Source organism: Heterodontus francisci, chromosome 6, assembly GCF_036365525.1.
Source record: "Heterodontus francisci isolate sHetFra1 chromosome 6, sHetFra1.hap1, whole genome shotgun sequence".
Classification (NCBI taxonomy): Eukaryota; Metazoa; Chordata; class Chondrichthyes; order Heterodontiformes; family Heterodontidae; genus Heterodontus; species Heterodontus francisci.
The window spans coordinates 16,034,324-16,052,450 of NC_090376.1; the positions used below are offsets into that span (position 1 = coordinate 16,034,324).

The window sequence follows — 18,127 nt, forward strand, 5'->3', positions numbered from 1 at the left end:
ACAAATCACATTTGTAATTCAATCTACGGAAAATGTACTGTCACAATGGTATTATATTAGGAATTGCACAGCTACAGTATGATAGTACCACCAAGTGGTCAAAACATGTCTTTGTGCTCCATGCAACACAGGGACGGATTTATTCAGACATCATTTTAAACATCAAAATGAAGTTCCATCCCTCCTTTATGGCTACTGTCAGTGCCATTCCTAATAATAAGCTTGTCTGCAGGTCTTGTAGTAATTGGCACAGGTTGGTAACTGCCTCCCTGGAAAACCTGAGCTTCCAGAGGCAGTGTTCCTCAATCATTGTTGGGTAGCTGCCGTTGGGCTCGTAAATGCAGGGGTGCTTTAATAAACAAACAGTCTTTCTACCTTATGTTTCCATCTGCTAAGAGAGCAAGCACTGAAAGCAGTTGCTATTGTTGTGAATTTAATGTTTGCAAACCCTCAGAGAAACAATCAGTTCTTGCTCTCAAAGGAATGTTATAAACGCACTGGAATTGATACCCTGACAAGGATATTCATCATGGGCATCAGAGGAATCTTTAACTCCCTCACCTTAACTCCCCATTAAGAAACTCCTTAGGATCCAGCTTCCAATCTAATTCAATAAGTTAACAACGCATAATTTTGGCTCGTCAACCTGTCTTACTTGCATCAGTTTGGAATACAGGAGGAGTTACACAATCAACTTTGCATCAGCATCTGCAAAAGCTATTGAGTGAATAAATTTATTCTTTCTTGTCAATTATTAAAGAAGTCAGAATTGAACTAACAATTGCTTATTAACCTTACAATCATAGTTAGCAGCACTTAATCAATGAGTATGCAAATCATTAGTAGAGAAGTTAATTTTGGAGAAATAAATAGCAAAATTACAAAAGGAGGTTAATTTATGTCACTATAATTTGTCATTAATTGCTTGTTGTTTATAAATTTACAACTGAGATTCATTTCTAAGATTGATATAAATTGGCGAGATTAATTTAAGTTTAGACTGACAAGTTAACAACATTAGATAGCCAATCTATCGAATAGCCAGTCTGTCTGCTTGTAGTTAGTGAATGGACCAGAATTTGCATAAAAATTACAGCAAGACGAATAGCCTTTGCTGTTATTTATGGTAATTGGTATAGCAACTTCAGGTGAGGAGCCATTAACTTTGCGAAAACAGCATCTCGCCCTTAGCCTCCCCCTTTCCTTTAGGAACTTGCTACATTTGCCCATTAATTGCCTCCGTAAAACTTGAGCTCATCCAAAACTCTCCTGCCCATGTTCACGTATATTCCCTGTGCTTGTTGACCTACATTGGCTCCCGGTCCACCAATGCCTCAGTTTTAATATTCTCATCCTGGTTTTCAAATCTCACCATGGCCTCACTCTTCCCAATCAATGTTACTTCCTCCAGCCCTACAACCCCTCAGGATATCTGCACTCACCTAACTCTGGCATCTTGAACATTCCCAATTTTAATTGCTCCGCCATTGGCGACCGTGCCTTTAGCTGCCTGGGCACTGAGCTCCGGAATTCCCTCCCTGAACCTCTCCACCTCTCTTTCCTCCATTAAGACAGTCCTTAAAACCAATCTTTTGGAAGCTTGGAGTCTCGTTCCCCTATGCACCCCCAACCCCCACCTCCCCCCCCCCCTCCCCAACTCCCCCCACCCCGGCTTTGAATTTTTGGGGGAGATTTAAAAAATGTCAAATTTTAAATTCGAATTTTTTTTGTATTTTTCTTTGTCTATTTTTTCCTCTCGCTTAATCCAATTGTTCTCTCTCACTCTTTATTTGTCTTTCTGTACCTGATATTGAATTCACCCCCTTTAATTTACCCTCCTTCTCAGTCCTTCCTGTGTTTATGTCCCAACACATCAATCTCATTTGTTAAGGAGAAACCCTCTTCACCAAAGGTTCAAATGAGTTTTCTGTACTTGTTACCAGCTCGCATTTTCAGCAACTTTGTGGCCAAGAGTTTTTTGAACTGAAAGGTGCGGGGCAAGTCTAACTAACTGCAGCTGCCATTAGGTACCCTGCTACAGCAAAATTTGGCCCAGTGTTTCCTGAACTAATATGGCCTTTTCTTAATGTGAATGAACTGGTTCACCTTCTGAGACTTCACAATGGTGCTCCTGTCTGTTTCTCCTAGATCCTCCACTCCTGGGTAAATTCTTCATCTGTGCTAGTAGCAGCATCTGGACTAATCTTCCTATGACATATTACCCTGCCTATAAGTGCACTGCCTTGCAGGGTTACCAACAGCCAGGTGAGAAAAATCCCAGTACACAGTGGCAGGTATGTGACTCCAGGTCCCATAATGTGTCAGGCTTGCTGGCTGTTCATGAACATCCCTGAAATCTGTCACAGAAGATTGAGCTTCCCCAATCTCACATCACTCACCATGTCATAGCATCATAGAATGGTTACAGCACAGAAGGCGGCCATTCGGCCCATCGAGTCCTTGCCCGCTCTCTGCAAGAGTGACTTCTCTAGTCCCACTCTGTGCCCTTATCCAATAGTCCTTCATTTTTCTCCCCCCTTTAGATGCTTATGCAATTCCCTGTTGAAAGCCACAATTGAATCTGTCTCCACCTTTGAGACAACTCGAGTTTGAGGAAAATTCACTCACCTACCCAAGTATTATACCACCTGGAGAGGATCTGAGAGCACAGAAACTGACTCCACTGCAATAACTTTGAGAAGATTTTTATTGCAATTAAATTATACCAGTCCAAAATAATAAAATTAATGAAAACTAAAGAGAATCATTAAGCTTTGTGCACAAAATCAATGAACAGGTGACCTCTTCCAGTTAATTTCACTTCATCTTCTGTTTCGCTGCTTTTATGTCAAACATTAAACTGAAATCCAGTTTAGAGGTCTTAACAGTAAATGCAGAACCTTAAGAAACCTAGGGGAAGGGGCAAAATCCACATCGCTGAGATTAAAAAGAAATGAGGTGAGTCGGGGAGTGCTGCTACCATACCTGCAGGCTCAAGTCTGCACCTTGGATTTCCTTTCTCTCAATGGTGCCTGTCACTTCTTAACTTGCCTTGGAAATTCTCATTTTATTTTGACACTGGGCAGAATTTAGTTGAGTTTAGTTTAGAGATATAGCACTGAAACAGGCCCTTCGGCCCACCAAGTCTGTGCCGACCATCAACCACCCATTTATACTAATCCTACATTAATCCCATATTCGTACCAAACATCCCCACCTGTCCCTATATTTCCCTACCACCTACCTATACTAGTGGCAATTTATAATGGCCAATTTATCTACCAACCTGCAAGTCTTTTGGCTTGTGGGAGGAAACCGGAGCACCTGGAGAAAACCCACGCAGACACAGGGAGAACTTGCAAACTCCACACAGGCAGTACCCAGAATTGAACCCGGGTCGCTGGAGCTGTGAGGCTGCAGTGCTAACCACTGCGCCACTGTGCCGCCCATTTACTGGTCGCACTCCTCCCCAGCACAAGGACCATACACCTGAAATGCACTGTGCTTGTCCAGTGTGAGCTGCAGCTGATTTTGGGGTCCAACATGACTCAAGAGTAGCTGTGATGCAAACCCACCCTATGGCTGCGCTTGGTACTGGAAAAGGCTGCCGAAACCTGGAGTGAAGCTGCAGGCCAAAGGGACCCACAGCTGTGCGACTGGACACTGACCTCTGAGCCCTCTGATTGGCTTCTGGAAGGCATGAGTAATAAGATCTCAAGACCGCAGATTGCCTATAAGATCAGAAAAACTGAATTACCTTTGAGTCTTGCCTTCAATTACTCCACGCACACCCCCACCTCCTTGTCTGTGTTTATATTTACTATTTAAATTTTACTCTGGAACTTTTACTTTTCATTTCTCCAAAGTTTCAAATACCTTGTCCCACCTACACCTCTTAATTGTGTTCTAATCAAGACTCATTTCTCACTTCTATTTATTAACTCAGTTTTTCCCAGGGTGCCACACGCTCTTCCTGGGCACCATATTTTAGGAAGGGTGTCAAGACCTTGGAGAGGGTGCAGAACAAATTTACTAGAATGGTACCCAGGATGAGGGACTTCAGTTATATGGAAAGACTGAAGAAACTTGGATTGTTCTCTTTGCAGCAAAGAGGGTTAAGATTTTTGATGGAGGTGTTCAAAACTTTGAAAGGTTTTGACAGCGTAAATACGGACAAAGCAGCGAGCAGCTAATTAAGTTGGGAGCCAATTATCAGTGGCTGACTGGAATTTTCCAGTTGGCCTGAGGGCACCCCACAGTTCAGGGAACAGGCCAACTGCCTGAAGGCAACCTCCCAGTGGCCGACGAAGGGCCTCACTCCAGGCAGACTTTGAGGTTCTCCTTGCCTACCTGACCACAGTCGGCCCTGTGGAGGGACTCCCCCTCCACAATGGTGGCCTGGCAGCTGTGGCTAGTTTTTAATTCAAAGCTTTTAAAAGTTGCTGAGAGGGAGCCTCAAGATGAAGATGCCCTCTCTCTCCCTTACCTGCAATGACAGGCTGCAACTCCTTCCATGGCAGAGGGCCTTTTATTGGCCCTCCAGCTTCAAGAGCCCACCCGCTGTCCTTAATTGGATGGCGAGCACACCCTCTGACCATTAATTCAGGAAAAATCACTGCTGGGTGGCTCCTGACACAGTGTGAGGTCAGGACCCTCATTTGACCCCAAAGGTGGGGTCTGGACCCAAAACCCAAAATCCTGCCCACTGTTTCCAGTGGCAGAAGGGTCAGTAACAAGAGCACATACACTTAAGATGATTGGTAAAAGAACCAGAGCTGGCGTGAGGAAACATTTTGTTAATTAGCGAATTGTCATGTTCTGCGATGCATTCATTGAAAGCGTGGTGGAATAAGATTCAGGAATAACTTTCAAAAGGGAATTGAATAAATGCTTGTCAAGGAAAGATTTACTGGGCTATAAAGAAAGAGCAGAGGAGTGGGACTTTCAAAGTGCTGGTATGGTCACGATGGGCCGAATGGCCTCCTTTCTGTGCTCCCTCATTCAATTATTCTATGAAGTAACAAAGCAGCCCAGCAGCCAATCCTGTATTTGATGATTGATGAGGTACAGATGGTGCTGCATGAGCTGGTTGCATGGAGGGTACATTGTGCACCACTCCATGGCCCTGTCCCCACAGCTCAACATTGCATTGTTGTTGCAAGGGAGTGAAGCCAAGTTACAAGATGCAATTGACCAGTACTGTCACTAGATGATCCAGCTGTGATACTACATGTTAGCTACAGGTGTCCTTGCAGAAGACGATACAGTTCCGCATCTGAATCTCTGTTGGTATAGACCCTGTGAAGACAATTCCCCATGGCCACTGCCAAGCAGGGAGGGGGACTCATGACTGAGGATATGTCTCATGGAATTTTTGATGGATTTGGTCAATCAAATTGGCATGGTAATCACCCTGGTATGTTACTTTTCATGAAATACTGTGATTTGGGATACTTCCAGCATGATGATTAGTCAGGTTTTTTTTCATATTCGTTCATGGAATGTGGGCATCGCTGGCTAGGCCGGCATTTATTGCCCGTCCCTAATTGCCCTTGAGAAGGTGGTGGTGAGCTGCCTTCTTGAACCACTGCAGTCCATGTGGGGTGCGTACACAAACAGTGCTTATGGGAGGGAGTTCCACGATTTTGTCCCAGCGACAGTGAAGGAACGACAGTATAGTTCCAAGTCATGATGGTGTGGGGCTTGGAGGGGAACTTGCAGGTGGTGGTGTTCCCATGAAACTGCTGCCCTTTTCCTTTTCAGTGGTAGAGGTTGCAGGTTTGGAAGGTACTGTTTAAGGAGCATTAGTGCGTTGCGCGGTGCATCTTGTAGATGGTACACATTGCTGGCATTGTGCGTCGGTGGTGGAGGGAGTGAATGTCTGTGAATGGGTTGCCAATTAAGCGAGCTGCTTTGTCCTGGATGCGTCGAGCTTCTTGAGTGTTGTTGGAGCTGCACCCATCCAGGCAAGTGGAGATTATTCCATGACACTTCTGACTTGTGCCTTGTAGATGATGGACAGGCTTTGGGAGTCAGGAGATGAGTTACTCGCTGCAGGATTCCTAGCTTCTGACCTGCAGTTATAGTCATGGTATTTATATGGCTACTCCAGTTCAGTTTCTGGTCAATAGTATCCCCCAGGATGTTGACAGTAGGGGATTCAGTGATTGTAATGCCATTGAATGTCAAGGGGAGATAGTTCGATTTTCTCTTGTTTTAGATGGTCATTGACTGGCACTTCTGTGGCACGCATGTTACTTACCACTTATCAGCCACGCCTGGATATTGTTCAGGTCTTGCTGCATTTCTACATGGACTGCTTCAGTATCTGAGGAGTCACGAATGGTGCTGAACATTGTGCAATCATCAGCAACCATCCCCACTTCTGACCTTATGATTGAAGGGAGGTCATTGATGAAGCAGCTGAAGATGGTTGGGCCTAGGACACTACCCTGAGGAACTCCTGCAGTGATGGTCCGAGAGCTGAAATAATTGACCACCAACAACAACAACAACAACCATCTTCCTTTGTGTTAGGTATAGTCCAACCAGTGGAGAGTTTTCCCCGTGATTCCCATTGACTCCACTTTTGCTAAGGCTCCTTGATGCCATACTCGGTCAAGTGCTGCCTTGATGTCAAGGGCAGTCACTCTCACCTCACCTCTTGAGTTCATTTCTTTTGTCCATGTTTGAACCAAGGCTGTAATGAGGTCAGGAGCTGAGTGGCCATGGCGGAACCCAGAGCGTCATTGAGCAAGTTATTGCTAAGCAAGTGCTGCTTGATAGCACTACTGACGACACCTTCCATCACTTTACTGATGACCGAGAGTAGACTGATGGGGTGGTAATTCACCGGGTTGGATTTGTCCTGCTTTTTGTGTACAGGACATACCTGGTCAATTTTCCACATTGCAGGGTAGATGCCAGTGTTGTAGCTATACTGGAACAGCTTGGCTCGGGGCACGGCCAATTCTGGAGCACAGGTCTTCAGTACTATTGCTGGAATGTTGACAGGACCCATAGCCTTTGCAGTATCCAGTGCCTTCAGTCGTTTGTTGATATCATGTGGATTGAATAGAATTAGCTGAAGACTGGCATTTGTGATGCTGGGGACTTCAGGAGGAGGCTGAGATGGATCATCCACTAGGCACTTCTGGCTGAAGATTGTTGCAAATGCTTCAGCCTTATCTTTTGCACTGATGTCCTCAATGATCCCCATCATTGAGGATGGGGATATTTGTGGAGCTACCTCCTCCAGTTAGTTGTTTAATTGTCCACCACCATTCACGACTGGATGTGGCAGGACTGCAGAGCTTAGATTGATCCGTTGATTGTGGGATTACTTAGCTCTGTCTATTGCATGCTGCTTATGCTGTTTGGCACACAAGTATCTCTGGGTATTTGCATATCAGTTATCCTGTCCACTGTTCCAACTTTCTTTGGAATAGCAGACTCCATAGGCTAAAGCAAGATATATTAAGCTGTGTGTGTGAATTAAGGTACCATTAGGTGGGCATTGAGCACCTCTTATGCTTGGCATTACTTGATGATCCTCCTGTTGTTCCAAACATCTTAGATGGGGGCGGGGGGGGGGGGGGGGGGGGGGGGGGAGGGGGGCATTCTCACTCGAACTAATAATGGTGCGGAGGGCAAAATAAAAGAAAAATTGGCACCAAGGCTCATGAGAATGTATGGTCCAGCAGAAGAAAAAGAGTTAAGGATTGGCTGAAATGCACTCACTTAAACATTGCTGTGTCCTCAAGACGTTCTGTACACTCATTAATGAGCACTCGTGAATGCCTCTTTCAAATCAGCCTGTTTACGAATGGATGTCCCTCACTGCGAAGCATCAGAAAATGCTGTGCAGAATATCCCTACCCAAAATTAATTTCGGAAAGAAGCTAACACCTTGTCAGGCAGGTGCTTCAATATTCATCAACCTCGGGAAATTGAGTGTGACAAAGTGGGCACAGATCAGAAAATCCAATCTCAATTTAAGGGCAATGAGGTATCATTGATTAGAGGTCAAGGCCCATAGTCGAGCAAAAAGGCAGTTAAGAGGGGAAATCTCACAGAGATAATGTCAAATGACATGCATAAGCAAACACAGAGCATTAATTCATGTTAAACCAGAGGACGCAGATGTAACTTATTAGATCTTTGTATGCGTTCTCTTAAATCTTTTTATTTGAACTATTGGAGTCTTTATCACACCAACAGAATGGGAATGTACCACAGCAGGGCTGAAGCCACGGTTTCCAGAGAACATTATTCCAAGACAGCTGAAGAGGAACCGGAGTCAAGGTCTTCCGATGTTCTTCCACCCCTAACTGAATCTGGTTTTGGATTTCATGGAAAAGTGGCTCTGTGGCAGGAGATAAAGGGTTTGCTTCAGAGGGATCCTTTGAGAGATCAAAGAGTAAAGGTGGATCATGGTAGGAAATATAGTGTCCATGACACCTGCAGATCGCACTCTTGTAGCAACTCCCTACCTCAAATTTGGGAGTGAAAAAATGAGCCTTCCACACAGAGTCACCTAAAGAAAAGAAAAACAAAATTGAAGAATTGACATAAATGCTTGAAATTGTAGCTTTTGAATACAATGACTTTTTTAATTCGTTCACTAAATCTGGGCGTCACTGGCAAGGCCAACATTTATTGTGCCCATTCTCATTTGCTCTTGAGAAGGTAATCCCTATCTCGGTAATCTCCTCCAGACCCTACAACCCTCCCTATCTCTGTAAGGGCGGCACAGTGGCGCAGTGGTTAGCACCGCAGCCTCACAGCTCCAGGGACCCGGGTTCGATTCCGGGTACTGCCTGTGTGGACTTTGCAAGTTCTCCCTGTGTCTGCGTGGGTTTTCTCCGGGTGCTCTGGTTTCCTCCCACAAGCCAAAAGACTTGCAGGTTGATAGGTAAATTGGCCATTATAAATTGTCACAAGTATAGGTAGGTGGTAGGGAAATATAGGGACAGGTGGGGATGTTTGGTAGGAATATGGGATTAGTGTAGGATTAGTATAAATGGGTGGTTGATGTTTGGCACAGACTCGGTGGGCCGAAGGGCCTGTTTCAGTGCTGTATCTCTAATCTAAAAAAAAAGGTGGTGGTGAGCTGCCTTCGTGAATATAACTGAGTTACTTGCTAGGCTTTTTCAGAGGGGAGTTAAAAATCAACGATAAGCCCACCGACTCCCACAGCTACCTCGACTACACTTCTTCACACCCTGCCTCCTGTAAGGATTCGATTCCATTCTCCCGGTTTCTCCAACTCTGACGTATCTGCTCTGATGATGCAACCTCCATGACAGTGCTTCTGATATGTCTTCCTTTTTCCCCAACCAGGGATTTCCCCCCCCCTCCCCCCGCCACACTGTGGTTGACAGGGCCCTCAACCGTGTCCGGCCCATTTCCTGCACCTCTACCCTCACCCCTTCCCCTCCCTCCCAGAACTGTGACAGGGTTCCCCTTGTCCTCACTTTTCATCCCATCAGCCTCCATATCCAACGGATTATCCTCCGCCATTTCCGCCACCTCCAGTGTAATGCCACTACCAAATGCATCTTCTCCTCCCTTCCCCTGTCAGCATTCCGAAGGGATCATTCCCTCCGTGACACCATGGTCCACTCCTCCATTACCCCCACCACCTCGTCCCCTTCCCATGGCACCTTCCCCTGCAATCGCAGGAGGTGTAATACCTGCCCGTTTACCTCCTCTCTCCTCACTATCCCAGGCCCCAAACACTCCTTTCAGGTGAAGCAACGATTTACTTGTAGTTCTTTCAATTTAGTATACTGTATTCGCTGCTCACAATGTGGTCTCCTCTACATTGGGGAGACCAAATGCAGTTTGGGTGACCACTTTGCGGAACACCTCTGCTCAGTCCGCAAGCAGGACCCCAAGCTTCCGGTTGCTTGCCATTTCAACACTCCCCCTGCTCTCATGCTCATATCTCTGTCCTGGGATTCCTGCAGTGTTCTAATGAACATCAACGCAAGCTCGAGGAACAGCATTTCATTTACCGATTAGGCACGCTACAGCCTGCTGGACTGAACATTGAGTTCAATAATTTCAGAGCATGACGGGGCCCCCCATTTTACTTTTATTTTTAGTTATTTTTTTCTTTTTTCTTTTTTTTGTGTTTATTTCATTTCATCTTAGTTTGTTCAGTTTGCTTACCCACTGTTTTTTTCATGTTTGTACTCGCGGCTGTTCAATTTTCAGTTCGTTAACACCCTATCTGTACTAATGCTTTGTCTTTCAACACACCATATTGTTTGGCAAACATATTGTTTGCCTTTGCTCCATGACCTTCTGGTCAGCTATTCTGTGACCTTGTCCTATCAACAGCTCTTTTGTTATCTCTTGCCCCACCCCTGCTTTACTTGCTTATAACGTTTCACATTTCTAATATTTGCCAATTCTGAAGAAGGGTCACTGACCTGAAACGTTAACTCTGCTTCTCTCTCCACAGATGCTGCCAGACCTGCTGAGTATTTCCAGCATTTCTTGTTTTTATTTCAGATTTGCAGCATCCGCAGTATTTTGCTTTTATTAAAAATCAATCACATTGCTGTGGCTCTAGAGTCACATATAGACCAGACTGGGTAAAGACAGCAGATTTCCTTCCCAAAAGGACATTAGTGACCCAATCCAATCGTCTCATGATCACTATTTACTAGCTTTTTATTCCAGATTTCTTTTTTCAGTGAACTGAATTTAAATTCGCCACTTGCAGTGGTGGGATTTGAACTCCCGTCTCCAGATCATTACTCGTCCAGTAATGTAGCCAATATGCCTGTGTATCCCTACAACAGAGTAAGTGAAACTTTAAATGCCATGTATGATTTCATTAGTAAAGGATATATATACACCTAGTGACCCCTATAGACATAAGCACAAATTGGCAATATGATTCTATTTCAATATTACAACAGCTTCCAGATACTGAATACTTACTGCCTCTTGGATGCCATCGCGCTGCATTCAAAGCACTTCCACAGTAATGAAACAGAAACTCATGCCCTGAATACTGTACATCACCCTCCAATAGTGGCATCAAGTCTCGTCCATCTATTATCCTGGTAAGGTGCAAGTAACAAGCAGCGTTTCAAAATAATGAATGGTTATCACTCTCTATTCATTTAAATTGCATTCCTTTCATGGAACCACAACGCCAATAATTATGACCCCCTCCTAGACTAAATCATGCATTTGCAAGAGAAAATGACAACTTGTGAGGCTAACATAAAGTTGCCAAAAAGTATAACATTTTCAAAAGTGCTTTGACAAAACCATCTACGAAGGCTATTTTTAAACCCCTAGGCACAGAAATTTTCATCTTCCTCTTCTCAACTACTTTCAAGGCAATCTTTTGACAATTCACCTTATAGATAAAATCAATCTACAATATATTGTAACTGAAACCGTTTGCTTATTTTTCGTTAATGGGGGAAATTTAATCCAAATGCAACTCATTGCACATCAATAGCTAAACTGCAAAGTGCCAATGCTACTTGCATTGTGTTCGCCTACAACAGGGCTACTGCAACCCTGTTTGGAGTTTCTCTGCAGCACAGGCTGAGCAGTTGGAAAACACAAAAATCAACATGGCCTTGGGCAGAAGAGTTTAATTACAGAATAACAAGTTTACATCAGCAGTTTTCATTATAGCTGTTGACATAGGAAGTTTAGAATGGAAAAGTTGGTGTGACTGTGACAACAGGAAGCAAAGTTTTCTAGACAAGACATGCATGCAGATGTAAGGATTTCACCATCTATTATAGATTCTTTACCTATCTTGTGGCAGCGAGGCACCAGCTAGGTTGACAATAGTTGGATAAATGTCCATAAGGCTGGTAGGCTCATCAATTTTCTTGTTGGAAGGTAACAGCCCTGGCCATCTGAATATCCCAGGAACACGGATGCCACCTTCCCAACCAGCCAATCCCTTTTTACCTGCAGTACAGAAAAGCACCTAAATAAAGAAGCTTTTGTTTGCTTATTACATCTGATATCAATGATCAGAGTAATGTGATTGTCTTTCTCCTGTTTTTACTTCCTCTATGGAATTTCCTCTCCCATCAGGGGCTTGGAGACGGACCTTAGTCCTCCACTGCTTCACCAACTAACTCTGCACAAGCAGAGATCAAGCAAAGAACCTCTCCATCAAATGATTACTACCACACCACCCAGTGAAGTGACCCACTGTGCCATCAGCAGGTGCTTGGATAATCTGTTAAATTAGAATGTAACAAGACGGGCCATCTCATTTTAATACCCATCCACGAAGTGGCTACAACCTTGAAAACTACTTTTACACAATAATAGTCTCACAGGATTTAAGATGTAAGCCATGCAGAGGCATGGCTGCAGCATATTCATTGAATGGAAGCACTTTCAGTTCATAATATTGAAGGAGCTCTCCAAGGGCGTTCAATTTTCTTTATATTAATTCACAGCATGCAGCATCGCTGGAAAAGCCAGCATTTATTGTCCATTCGAATGTGCTTTAGGGAAGGGAATCTGCTGTCCTTACTTGGTCTGGCTTACATGTGACTCCAGACCCACAGCAATGTAGTTAACTCTTACATGCCCTCTGAAATGGCCGAGCAAGCCACTCAGTTGTATCTAACCGCTACAAAGTCTATAAAAAGGAATGAAACCGGACGGACCACCCGGCATCGGCCTAGGCACCGGAAACGACAACAGCAGACCCAGCCCTGTCGACCCTGCAAAATCCTCCTTACTAACATCTGGGGGCTTGTGCCAAAGTTGGGAGAGCTGTCCCACAGACTAGTCAAGCAACAGACTGACATAGTCATACTCATGGAATCATACCTTACAGACAATGTCCCAGACACTGCCATCACCATCCCCGGGTATGTCTTGTCCCACCGGCAGAACAGACCCACCAGAGGTGGTGGCACAGTGGTATACAGTAGGGAGGAAGTTGCCCTGTGAGTCCTCAACATCGCCTCCGGACCCCATGAAGTCTCATGGCATCTGGTCAAACACGGGCAAGGTAACCTCCTACTGATTACCACCTACCACCCTCCCTCAGTTGATGATTACGTACTCCTCCATGTTGAACACCACTTGGAGGAAGCACTGAGGGTGGCAAGGGCACAAAACGTACTCTGGGTGGGGGACTTCAATGTCCATCACCAAGAGTGGCTCGGTAGCACCACTACTGACCGAGCTGGCAGAGTCCTAAAGGACGTAGCTGCTAGACTGGGTCTACGGCAGGTGGTGGGGGAACCAACACGAGGGAAAACATACTTGACCTTGTCCTCACCAATCTGCCTGCCGCAGATGCTTCTGTCCATGACAGTATTGGTAGGAGTGACCACCGCACAGTACTTGTGGAGACAAAGTCTCGCCTTCACACTGAGGATACCGTCCATTGTGTTGTGTGGCACTATCACCGTGCTAAATGGGATAGATTTCAAACAGATCTAGCAATGTAAAACTGGGCATCCATGAGGCACTGTGGGCCATCAGCAGCAGCAGAATTGTACTCATCCACAATCTGTAACCTCATGGCCCGGTATATCCCCCACTCTACCATTAGCATCAAGCCAGGAGACCAACCCTGGTTCAATGAAGAGTGCAGGTGGGCATGCCAGGAGCAGCACCAGGCATACCAAGTGAAGCTACAACCCAGGACTACTTGCATGCCAAACTGCGTAAGCAGCATGTGATAGACAGAGCTAAACGATCCCATAACCAACGGATAAGATCTAAGCTCTGCAGTCCTGCCACATCCAGCTGTGAATGGTGGTGGACAATTAAACAATTAACTGGAGGAGGTGGCTCCACAAATATCCCCATCCTCAATGATGGGGGGAGCCCAGCACATCAGCGCGAAAGATAAGGCTGAAGCATTTGCAACAATCTTCACCCAGAAGTGCCAAGTTGATGATCCATCTCGGCCTCCTCCTGAAGTCCCCAGCATCACAGATGCCAGACTTCAGCCAATTCGATTCACTCTGCGTGATATCAACAAACGACTGAAGGCACTGGATAGTGCAAAAGCTATGGGCCCTGACAATATTCCGGCAATAGTACTGAAGACCTGTGCTCCTGAACTTGCCGCGCCCCTAGCGAAGCTGTTCCAGTACAGTTACAACACTGGCATCTACCCTGCAATGTGGAAAACTGCCCAGGTATGTCCTGTACACAAAAAGCAGGACAAGTCCAACCCGGCCAATTACCGCCCCATCAGCCTACTCTCAATCATCAGTAAAGTGATGGAAGGCGTCATCAACAGTGCCATCAAGCGGCACTTGCTTAGCAATAACCTGCTCAGTGACGCTCAGTTTGGGTTCCGCCAGGGCCACTCAGCTCCTGACCTCATGACAGCCTTGGTTCAAACATGGACAAAAGAGCTGAACTCAAGAGGTGAGGTGAGAGTGACTGCCCTTGACATCAAGGCAGCATTTGACCGAGTATGGCATCAAGGAGCCTTAGCAAAACTGAGCTCAATGGGAATCAGGGGGAAAACCCTCCACTGGCTGGAGTCATACCTAGCGCAAAGGAAGATGGTTGTGGTTGTTGGAGGTCAATCATCTGAGCTCCAGGACATCACTGCAGGAGTTCCTCAGGGTAGTGTCCTAGGCCCAATCATCTTCAGCTCCTTCATCAATGACCTTCCTTCAATCATAAGGTCAGAAGTGGGGATGTTCACTGATGATTGCACAATGTTCAGCACCATTCGTGACTCCTCAGATACTGAAGCAGTCCGTGTAGAAATGCAGCAAGACCTGGACAATATCCAGGCTTGGGCTGATAAGTGGCAAGTAACATTCACGCCACACAAGTGCCAGGCAATGACCATCTCCAACAAGAGAGAATCTCCCCTTGACATTCAACGGCATTACCATCACTGAATCCCCCACTATCAACATCCTAGGGGCTACCATTGACCAGAAACTGAACTGGAGTAGCCAGATAAATACCGTGGCTACAAGAGCAGGTCAGAGGCTAGGAATCCTGAGGCGAATAACTCAGGACTCCCCAAAGCCTGTCCACCATCTACAAGGCACAAGTCAGGAGTGTGATGGAATACTCTCCACTTGCCTGGATGGGTGCAGCTCCAACAACACTCAAGAAGCTCGACACCATCCAGGACAAAGCAGCCTGCTTGATTGGCACCCCATCTACAAACATTCACTCTCTCCACCACCGACGCACAGTAGCAGCAGTGTGTACCATCTACAAGATGCACTGCAGCAATGCACCAAGGCTCCTTAGCACCTTCCACCTCTACCAACTAGAAGGACAAGGGCAGCAAATACATGGGAACACCACCACCTGCAAGTTCCCCTCCAAGTCACACACCATCCTGACTTGGAGCGATATCGCCGTTCCTTCACTGTCGCTGGGTCAAAATCCTGGAACCCCCTTCCTAACAGCACTGTGGGTGTACCTACCCCACGTGGACTGCAGCGGTTCAAGAAGGCAGCTCACCACCACCTTCTCAAGGGCAATTAGGGATGGGCAATAAATGCTGGCATAGCCAGTGACGCCCACATCCCATGAATGAATAAAAAAAAAAAATTGCTTTTGAGAAGGTAGTGGTGAGGTACCTTCTTAAACCACGACAATCAGTGTGTTAAAGTTGCTCCCAACATGTTTTTAAGTAAGGAGTTCCAGGATTTTGACCCAGCGATGAAGAAACAGTGATATATGCCCAAGTCAGGATGGTGTGTGACTTGGAGGGGAACTTGCAGGTGGTGCTGTCCCATGCACTTGCTGCCCTATTCTTCTAGGTTACAGAAGTCACAGGTTTGGGAGGTGCTGCTGAAGGAGCCTTGGCAAGTTGCTGCAGTGCATCTTATAGATGCAGCCACAGTGCTCTGGTGGTGGATGGAATGAATGTTCAAAGTGGTGGATGGGGTGCCAATCTAGCAGGCTACTTTGTCCTGGATGGTGTCGTGCTTTGTGAGTGTTGTTGGAGCTACATTTATCCAGGCAAGTGGAGAGAATTCCACCACACGTCTGACTTGGGTCTTGTCGATGGTGGAAAGGCTTTGGGGAGTCAGGACAGGAGGTGAGTCATAGTATTTATGTGGCTGGTCCAGTTAAGTTTCTGATCAATGGTGACCAATATGATTTTGATGGTGAGGAATTTGGCGATGCTAATGCTCTTGAATGTCATCGGGAGGTGGCTAGACACTATTGTTGAAGATGGTCATTGTCTCGTGTGACACAACATAACTTGCCACTTATTAGCCTAAGCCTGAATGTTGCCCAGGTCTTGCTGCATGCAGGCATGGACTGTTTCCTTATCTGAGAAGTTGCGAATGGAACAGAAAACTGCCCATTTGTCAGTGACTATCCCCACTTTTAACGAGGAAGACTGCTTGATGAAGCAGCTAAAGATGGTTGGGCCTAGAACGCTACCCTGAGAAACTCCTGAAGTGATGTCCTGGGACTGAGATGATTGACCTCCAACAACCACCTTCCTTTGTGCTAGGTATGACTCCAACCAGTGGAGAGTTTTCCCTCATTTCCCATTGACTTCAATTTTATTAGGGCTCTATGATGTCAAGGGCAGTCACTCTCACTTCACCTCTGGAGTTCAGCACTTCAGTCCATGTTTGGACCAAGGCTGTAAAGAGATCTGTAGAAATCCAAATTGAGCAGGTTATTGATGAGTAAATGCTGCTTGACAGTCGTGTCAATGACCCCTTTCAACACTTTGCTGACAATTGATAGTAGGCTGATTTTACAGTATTTGACCAGATTGGATTTGTCCTGCTTTTTTTCTTTTATTCATTCGTGGGATGTGGGCGTTGCTGGCTCAGCCAGCATTTATTTCCCATCCCCAATTGCCCTTGAACTGAGTGGCTTGCTAGGCCATTCAAGAGTCAACCACATTGCTGTGGGTCTGGAGTCACATGTAGACCAGACCAGGTAAGGACGACAAATTTCCTTCCCTAAAAGGCATTAGTGAACCCGAAGGGCTTTTGCAACAATCAACAATGATTTCATGGTCACCATTAGACTTGATTTTAATTCCAGATTTAATTAATTGAATTCAATCTGGAATTCATCTGCCACGGTGGGATTCGAACTCATGTCCCCACAGCATTAGTCTAGTACATTACCACTACACCACCACCTCCCCAGGACAAGACATACCTGGGCAATTTTCTACTTAGTTGCCAGCGTTGTAGCTGTATTGGAACAAGATTGGTTAAAGGCATGGTTAGTTCTGGAGCAGTCTTCAGCACTACAGCCAGGACAGTGTCAGAGCCCATAGCTTTTTCAGTATCCAGTGTGTTCAGCTGTTTTTGGGGAGTGAATCAAATTAGCTGAAAACTGGCTTCTCCAAAAGTGGGGACCTCAGGAAGAGGCTGAGATGGATCATCCATACGGCATTTCTAGCTGAAGATCGTTGCAAATGCTTCAGCCTTGTATTTTGCACTAATGGGCTGGGCTCTGCCAACATTGAGGATAGGGATGTTCATGTAGCCTGCTCCTTCAGTTAGCTGTTTAAATGTCCATCACCATTCATGACTGGATGTGGCAAGAATGCAGAGCTTTGATGTGACCCATTGGCTGTGGGATCACTTAGCTCTGTCTATTGCATGCATGCTAAACAGCATAAGTAGCATGCTATGTATGCTGTAGCTTCACCAGGTTGGCACCTCATTTTTAGGTATGCCTGGTGCTGCCCCTGTATGATCGTCTACACTCGTCATTGAACCAGGGTTGGTTCCCTGGCTTAATAAGAATGGTAAAGTGAGGAATATGCCGGGCCATGAGGTTACAGATTGTGGTTAAATACAATTTTGCTGTTGTTGAGAGCCCACAGTGCCTCATGGATGCCCAGTTTTGAGTTGCTAGGTCTGTTGTGAAGTTATCCCATATAGCACAGTGGTTGTGTCACACAACACAATGGTGTCCTCACTGTGAAGATTGGATCTTGTCTCCACAAGGTATGTCTGGTGTAACACCTACCAATACTGTTATGGACAGATTCATCTGCAGCAGGTAAATTGGTGGGGATGAGGTCAAGTAGGTTTTCACTCATGTTGGATCTCTCACCACCTGCTGCAGGCCCAGTCTGGCACATATGTCCTTCAGGACTCGGCCAGCCTGGTCCATAGTGGTACTACTA

The 18,127-nt window shown here is 45.7% G+C and overlaps 1 protein-coding gene across 4 annotated transcripts in view; it reads right to left on the reverse strand.

The window, feature by feature from the left end:
* Window positions 1-7,610: 7,610 nt before the first annotated feature.
* LOC137371143 (arylsulfatase H-like) overlaps window positions 7,611-18,127 on the reverse strand; it is a 45,299-nt gene continuing 34,782 nt past the window's right edge. For 3 of the 4 annotated variants that reach the window (XM_068033149.1, XM_068033147.1, XM_068033150.1), the window contains 3 exons: window positions 11,793-11,955; window positions 10,957-11,078; window positions 7,611-8,536 (listed from right to left, as the gene is read on the reverse strand). In XM_068033149.1, the coding sequence (XP_067889250.1) occupies window positions 8,175-8,536; window positions 10,957-11,078; window positions 11,793-11,955 (647 nt within the window). In that variant the 3' untranslated portion in view covers window positions 7,611-8,174. Of the gene's footprint in view, window positions 8,537-10,514; window positions 10,806-10,956; window positions 11,079-11,792; window positions 11,956-18,127 lie in introns of those variants that run through there. The other variant, XM_068033151.1, reaches the window with a different exon arrangement.